This window comes from Crocodylus porosus, unplaced genomic scaffold (genome assembly GCF_001723895.1).
Source record: "Crocodylus porosus isolate Cpor-Errol unplaced genomic scaffold, CroPor_comp1, whole genome shotgun sequence".
NCBI lineage: Eukaryota > Metazoa > Chordata > Crocodylia > Crocodylidae > Crocodylus > Crocodylus porosus.
In genome coordinates, this window is record NW_017728922.1 from 409,529 (window position 1) to 416,758 (window position 7,230).

The 7,230-nt window shown below is 70.9% G+C and overlaps 1 protein-coding gene across 1 annotated transcript; it reads left to right on the forward strand.

Moving 5' to 3' along the window:
* Nucleotides 1-168: 168 nt before the first annotated feature.
* MYLK2 (myosin light chain kinase 2) lies at nucleotides 169-4,896 on the forward strand. The gene is made up of 11 exons (XM_019539464.1): nucleotides 169-766; nucleotides 1,052-1,416; nucleotides 1,963-2,068; nucleotides 2,427-2,520; nucleotides 2,649-2,758; nucleotides 3,135-3,276; nucleotides 3,375-3,445; nucleotides 3,701-3,829; nucleotides 4,052-4,204; nucleotides 4,571-4,703; nucleotides 4,800-4,896. Exons 1-11 carry the CDS (start codon nucleotides 324-326, stop codon nucleotides 4,878-4,880), a joined length of 1,827 nt encoding a protein of 608 aa, XP_019395009.1. The 5' UTR covers nucleotides 169-323; the 3' UTR covers nucleotides 4,881-4,896.
* The last annotated feature ends 2,334 nt before the right edge of the window (nucleotides 4,897-7,230 follow it).

The following is a 7,230-nucleotide window of genomic DNA, read 5'->3' on the forward strand; positions in this document are numbered from 1 at the left end:
GAGCACGGGGGGCACCGTGGCCTCTGCCTCCTGCCCAGCCCCAGGGGCCCACGTGAGAGGCAAGTGCTGTCCTGGCCCTGCCAAGCTCAGCCGCGGCAGGGCGCGATGGCGCAGCCTGGGAGCCACGAGGGCCACGGGACCGAGGGGCTGTGGCCAGGGGGTTAAAAGCAAGCCCGGGTGGCCGGGATGGAGGCAGATCTGGTGGCTGTGAGCAGGGACTGGCACAGCCCCGCGAGCCACCGCTTCTTTCCGCTCTCGTGCAGAGCCGGGAGAGCCGCGCCAGGGTCCAGAGGGCAGCCGCGGCCCCGTCACGGCACGGCCCCATGGAGCACGACGCGGGGCCGAGCAGCCATCCTGATGCCGGAGGGGGCGAGGGCAAGGACAAGGGCCTCGTAGGGACAGAGGGCGGTGCTGGGCAGCCCGTCCCTGCAGCCACGCAGCCCATGGAGAGCCAGCCTGGAGAGGCAGGAGAGGGCAATCCTGGGGCCCCTGCCCCCCCAGCCGTGCAGCCGGCGGAAAGCGAACCTGGGGAGATGGCAGAGGGCAGCTCTGGACAGCCGGTCCTCGCAGCTACGGAGCCAGTGGAGAGCAAGACCGAAGGGACAGGAGAGGGCAGCGCCGGGGCCCCGGCCCCCCCAGCCACGCAGCCGGCGGAGAGCGAGCCTGGAGAGTGCCTGGCAGGCAAGGAGCAGAGGGCCGAGCGCCTGAGCCTGCCGGAGCGGCCGAACCTGCAGCAGAGCTACAGCTGCCCCGCTGCTCCCCAGAGGTGACGCCGGTTCCTGCCAGGGCTGGGCTGGCGGGGCGCAGGGCCTGCTCCTGGGCACCCTCGTGCAGGCTCCCCTTGCCCTGCCCCGGGCTCCACAGCGGGGTGGGCCGGGGGGCAGCGTGCGGCTGCGGCAGGTGCTCCAGGCTCTGGTCCTGCCTGGGCCCAGCTCTGCCGGGCTCCGGCCCACAGCTTCTGCAGGCTGGCCCTTCCACGTGCCCGCGGGGCTGACCGAGGGGCTCCTGGGCGGGGAGGCTCCCAGCTCACCTGGCTGCCTCTCGCTTCCAGGGTAGAGGAGCCCGGGCCAGGAGCTGCCCAGGCCCCTGCAGCGCAGGTGGAGGAGAGGCCTCCCACCACGGCAGCCGATGCGGTGCCTGCAGACCTGGACACAGTGGAGGGGCTGTACCTGCCTGCGGATGCTCAAGGGTCTCCAGAGATGCCCAGCCCAGCCCCTGAGGGCGATGGTGGGGACAGAACATTGCCAGAGCCCCCCAGCTCCACAGAGACACCCCAGCCGGCTCCAGGTGACAGCCCTGCTGAGAAGCCCCCTGAAGAGGAGGGGAGAGCTGGACCCTCGTCCCCCGAGCTGGAGCCCCCGCCCAGCCCCTACCTCACGCCGGACTTCGGGAAAGAGGACCCCTTCTCCATCTTGGGTAAGGCGGGCAGGCTGGAGCACAGGGCAGGGGGTGCCGTTGTCCTGGCCTGTCTGCCCAGCCCCTGCCCCCCTGCGAAGGGGGCTGATCCTGGCCTCCAGTGCCAGACACAGGTTGAGCCTGGCCAGCTCCGGGCACGTGGTGCTCAGGCCAGGCACCGTCTGCCTGGCGCGGGCTGGTGCATCCAAGGGGGTGGGGGCTGCAGGACTGGGGTAGGAAGTGCAAAGCAGGGAGCCCAGGTGCTGCAGGGTGCAGGTGGGGAGCAGAGCGGCAAGGATATTTGGGTGCCGAGGAGACTGGGGAGCCCTGGAGAGGCCTAGCAGGGCGCTGGGGCTGGGACCTGCAGGCAGGCACCGATCCTGGAGGACTTGAGGCTGATGGCCTGTGTGGCTGTGCATGGGGGGCTCCGTTCGCTGGGGGGAGCGAGGGGCCGGGACCGCGGAGCCAGGAGACGCCGTACCTGGCCTTGGCCACTAGATGCCAGCCTCTTGCCACGCTCGGCCGGCCGGGCGCGAAGAGGGCGCCCAACCCGTCTTGCCTCCACAGATGACATGCCCCCGCCACCAGCCCCCTTCACCCACCGCATCGTCACGCTGAAGTCGGCCAACCCCAGCACCATGTTCAGCATCAATACCAAGGACATCCTGGGGGGGTGAGAGCCGGCTTGGGGGGGCAAGCCTGTGGGTCCCGCCGCTGGGGTGGGATGGGCAGCGTTTCTGCCTCTGCCACTGCTTGGCTGCACGACCTTGGGCCAGTCCCTTGACTTGGGCCCAGAGAGGCAGTCGATGCTGAGCTTGTGGGGCTCTGCTAACGTGTGCGTGTTGCGTGGAGCCTGCGTTGAGGGAGTCCCTGCAGGGTGGCGAGGTCCATGCAGGGCTACCAGACCCCCAGGCACCTCCATCCTGCCTGGCTGGAGGCTCTCAGCGGAGCAGAGCCCCTGGCAGCGCCTTGCTGCATGGGGTCAGGCCTGTGCTCCTGGGCCTCCAGCCTCCGCTCCCCTCGTGCCATAGAGGGAAGTTCGGGGAAGTTCGCACCTGCACGGAGAAGCAGACGGGGCTCAAGCTGGCTGCCAAGATCATCCGGAAGCAGGGCCCCAAAGACAAGGTGGGTGCAGGCAGGGCCCGTGCTCCGTGCCCCCCGGCCTGCACATCTGTGCACGCGTGTGCACGGACAGACAGGCGTGACGGGGCGGGGCGGGGGGCAGCGATGACCCTGCGGTGCCTGTCCTGCAGGAGATGGCTCTGGTCGAGATCGACGTCATGAACCAGCTGAACCACCAGAACCTGATCCAGCTCTACGACGCCATCGAGACACCGCGGGAGATCATGCTCTTCATGGAGTTGTGAGCAGCGGCCTGGTGCCAGGGCTGGGCCTGAGGGTGTAGCTGCCCACGGCCAGGGCAGCCGGGGTGGGGGTCAGGGCAGCCGGCACTGCCAGGGTAGCAGGGCCCAGAGGCCCCTCCCCGGCTTGAGTCCAAGTGCCGCCGTGGCTCCGTCTGCCTCCCAGCCTGCCCTGCCCCCATGAGACGTCGCTCTCCGCGTCCCGGCCCCTGGGGTCAGGATCGTCCCTGTCCCCGCACTGCCCCAGCTCCATCCTGCCTGCTCCTGGGCTCTCCCGGCCCTGCCCAGCTCAGCCCTCTGGGCCACTGCCCCCCACCCCCGGGCAGGCTGAGTCTCCCTCCCAGCCCGCGGGGTGACCGGCGTCTCGGGTGCCCGCAGCGTGGAGGGCGGGGAGCTGTTCGAGCGCATCATCGACGAAGACTACCACCTGACGGAGGTGGACTGCATGGTGTTTGTGCGGCAGATCTGCGACGGCATCACCTTCATGCACCACATGCGCGTCCTGCACCTGGACCTCAAGGTGCGGCAGGCCGGCCGCAGGGAAGGGCAGGGAGGCTGCGCCGGGGAGGGGCAGGGGCAGGGAGCCGGGTCTCACCGCTGGGGTCCCCATCCCTGCAGCCGGAGAACATCCTGTGCGTGACGGCCACCGGGCACATGGTGAAGATCATCGACTTCGGCCTGGCCCGCAGGTACCCACCCCTCTCCCGGCCCGTCTGGCCGGGGGGAGCAGGGCCAGGAGCCCGCCGGGTCCTGGGGGTGTCGGGGCTGCAGCTCTGCTGCCCTCGTGCCTTGCCCTGGCTGGGGGAGCTGGAGCCGGGGTCCGGCACGGGGCAGCAGGGCAGAGCGGTTTGGGGGAGGATAATAGCAGGCTCCCTCGGCTGGCGTGGGCAGGGGGCCCTCTTTCTGGGGGCTGTGCCACGCTGATCCGGCACTGCCGCCTCCAGGTACAACCCCCGGGAGAAGCTGAAGGTGAACTTCGGGACGCCCGAGTTCCTGTCCCCCGAGGTGGTCAGCTACGAGCAGGTCTCCTACTCCACCGACATGTGGAGCATGGGCGTCATCACCTACATGCTGTATGTGGGCAATGCCCTCCCCTCTCCCCCCGCGGGGCTGCAGGTGTGTGGGTGTGTGTGCGAGTGAGCGAGCACTGGGGCTTGCGGTCCGTTCCCAGCTCTGCCACTGACTCGCTGGATGACCTCGGGCAACTCTCCCGGTGCCTCCTGGGTGGGAGGAGCTGGGGCCTGCCCCTCCTGGCTGGGCACTCAGCACCCCTTCCTTTCTCCCCGTGCCCCCAGGCTCAGCGGCCTCTCCCCCTTCATGGGGGACAATGACACAGAGACCCTCAACAATGTGCTGGCTGCCAACTGGTACTTCGACGAGGAGACTTTCGAGGGCATCTCGGACGAGGCCAAGGACTTCGTCTCCAATCTCATCATCAAGGAGAAGAGGTGCCGCCTGCCCGGGGTGGCGGGATGCAGGGAGAGCCCAGGTTGACCACTGGGGAGCTGAGAGCCACCGTGTGCGCCTGCTCCCGGGGTAGCAGTCAAGCTGTCCCTCCGCAGGGGTCTCCCCAGGGTCATGGCCGTGCTCCGGGGGGCTCCTGCCTTCCCAAGCCAGACGTGCCTCACAGCTGCCCACCGGCCCTGATAACCCCAGCAGGCTGCAGCTGAAGGGGGGTCACAGGGAAGGGACCCCGGGGCTGGGGGCGCTCACAGAGCAGCTGGGCTCCAGCGCTTGCAGCCCAGGTCTGCATCGGGAGGGGGTCGGGAGCCGGGGGGTCTCCTGGAGAATCACCAGCCCTGTCCGGCCCGCAGCGGCCGGTTGAGCGCGGCTCAGTGCCTGAAGCACCCCTGGCTCAACAACCTGGCCGAGAAGGCCAAGCGCAGCAACCGGCGCCTCAAGTCCCAGGTCCTGCTCCGGAAATATGTCATGCGGCGGCGCTGGAAGGTGCGGAGGGTGCCCGCCTGGGCAAGCAGGGCCAGCCGGGGGGGGGCAAGGGAGCCGGAGCTGCTCTGACATGGCCCCTTTTTGCCCCGCGAACAGAAAAACTTCATCGGCGTGTGCGCCGCCAACCGCTTCAAGAAGATCAGCAGCTCGGGGTCCCTGACGGCGCTGGGGGTCTGAGCGCGGGGCCGGACCGCCGGAACTGTGCGCGGCCGAGCCCGGCCCTGGCTTCGGGGTGGCGGCAGCGGGGCCGCCGGAGACACAGGAGCTGCGAGCCCTGGGGAGAGGCTGGATGTGCCCGCGCCGGCCCCCGCACATGTCAGGCCTCGGCTGCTGCGAGTGCCGCTGCGGCCCCTTTTCTCCAGCCCCGGAGATGACTGCACTGGCGAGGCTGCTGCTCGGGACCCCTCAGCCGGCACCGCTGGAGTCCTCCTCGCCTGGGAGGTTTTCTTCCTGCTGCCCCTAGCTCCTGGCCCCCCGGGCCGCAGCTGCCCTGGCTCCGATGGCGCGGAGGGCTCCGGGCTGGAGCTGCAAGCTCGCAGTGCCGGATCCCAGCGCTTGGCCTGCTTTGACCCCACCGGCTGCTAGACGCTGGCCCTGCCCCGCCGCACCTGCCCTGGCCCCCGGCTGCACCCCCAGGCAGGGGTCTGGACTTGCCGAGCTGAATCCCCCGGTGCTGCGAGATGCCTGCTCCTGCTGCGGAGTGTGGGGGGCCTGCTCGGGGTCCCCTCCTCCTCTCCTCGCCCCCCACCGGCTCAGCAGCACGGAGAGGGCGAGGCGAAGCCCCCGCTGCACCCCCCACGCGCCCTCTGCTACCTTGGCACCACGGTCCCCGCTCCCAGGATAGAGGCCCGCTACGTCTGCGGGAGAAGGAGGTGCTGGGGCAGGGGCCAGCTCAGCGCCTGGCCTCTCCCCTCCCGCAGAGCGAAGGGAAGGCAGGGCGGGAGTGGCGAGCGTGGGCTCCAGGAGCATCCCCAGGTGCAGGCGGCTTTGTCTCTCGCTGCCCCCCTGCCCTCGGGTGCTGCCTCCGCGCGCCCCGCGAGCGCCCGGGCGGCCTGCTGCGGCCCAGCTGGGCGGCCGCTCCCTCCGCTCTGGTCCTGACCACCAACACACCGCATCCAGGGCGGGAGGGAGCTGGGCCGCAGCCCCTCGGGCTGGCGCGGCTCCAGGGGGCCTGTCCCCGGCATGCAGAGCGGGCCGGGGGCGTGGGGCGGAGCAAGATGCTCGGGGCTCCCCGCACGCGCCCTTGGCTCTGCTTGTTACCCCAGGGCACGTCCTGGCCTGGCACCCGGGCCGCTGGCAGAGCCCGTGCAGCTTCACCGACGACGGGGAGCCGTGCCCGCTCGCCCCAGCCCCTTTGCCCCGCTGCGATGCTGCCCTGCCCTCGGCCCGAGCGGAGCACGAGCCCCGTGTGCGCGCCCCCGCCCCCGCCCGCAGCACAGCATGGCCCTGCTCCTTCCCCGGAGAGAGCCCCTGCGCTCCCGGCTTCATGTAAATAAATGTACAGGTCTGACAGCAAGCCCTGGGGGTGCTGGCACTGCTTTCCAGGGCCCCTGGCCCCTTGGGGACCCGCTCGGGCCTCGCCGCCCTGGGGGGAGGCAGAGGAAGTGGGGGCAGTCGCTGGGCTTGAAGGAGCGCGTCGGCTTGTCCAAACTCAGCCGCCGTGAGCTCTGCCAGGGCTCCTCTTGCCCCAGCAGCTCCGCGCAGCAGAGCTCAGAGTTTGCTCACGGGATGTTTCCAGCTGAGGCCCGGACCCGGGAGGTCTGCTGGGCAGGGCTCGGAGCCACGGCCTCCTCTGTGCTGCCCCGTCCCAGCATCGCCCGCACCTCGCCCCACTGCTCGGGGAAGCCCGTGGGAGACCGGCCCGCACGGCTCGCCAGCACCCACCTCGGTGCTCCCCGGCAGGCTTTGGGGCCCTCGCACGTGAGCTCGGGCAGGCCCGGCAGGAGCCCCTGCCTTCTGGGGATCTCAGTCCAGCCGGGGCGGCAGCGTCTGCAGCCCGGACTTCCCTGTGCCCTGAGCCGGCTCCCTGGGCGGCAGGTGGGGCTGGGGGGCTGCACGGCCCCCAGCAGCTTGCAGCCTGTGCCTGCCCGACCCTCGCTCAGCAAAGCGTCCTCCAGCCCAGCCCGGGGCCAGTCTCGCTGCCAGCCCCAGAGCTGCATGGTAGCCCTCCTGCCTCCCGAGGGCGAGACCCCCGCCATCCCTCCTGCCCGCGTGTGACGCTCTGGGGTAGAGGCTGGTCCCAGGCCTCCGCCACACACAGGGCACCGGGTTGCGGGGTTTGGTGCGGCGGGTGTTGGGCCCCGCGGGGTGGAGCAGGGGGCGAGACGGGATGCCCCCAGTAGCATCACCTAAGCCGCGGGCCGGCCGACCCCTTGCCAGAGCCGGGGCGGGCGACTGTCCCCCCCTCCCAGCAGGCTCGGGCCGCTGGCAGCCTCCACGGTGGGAGCGAGACGTTTTGTGTGGGAGCCCGAAACCCGACTCCCGCTTGCCGTCAGGGCCTGGCCGCGCCGCGCGCCCTGTCCCCTGC

Coding starts and splice junctions, on each gene's coding strand:
- MYLK2 (XM_019539464.1), top strand. CDS start 324: ATGGAGCACGACGCGGGGCCGAGCAGCCATCCTGATGCCGGAGGGGGC. Junction 767..1,051: donor TGCCCCGCTGCTCCCCAGAG/GTGACGCCGGTT, acceptor TCTCGCTTCCAG/GGTAGAGGAGCCCGGGCCAG. Junction 4,704..4,799: donor TCATGCGGCGGCGCTGGAAG/GTGCGGAGGGTG, acceptor CCCCGCGAACAG/AAAAACTTCATCGGCGTGTG.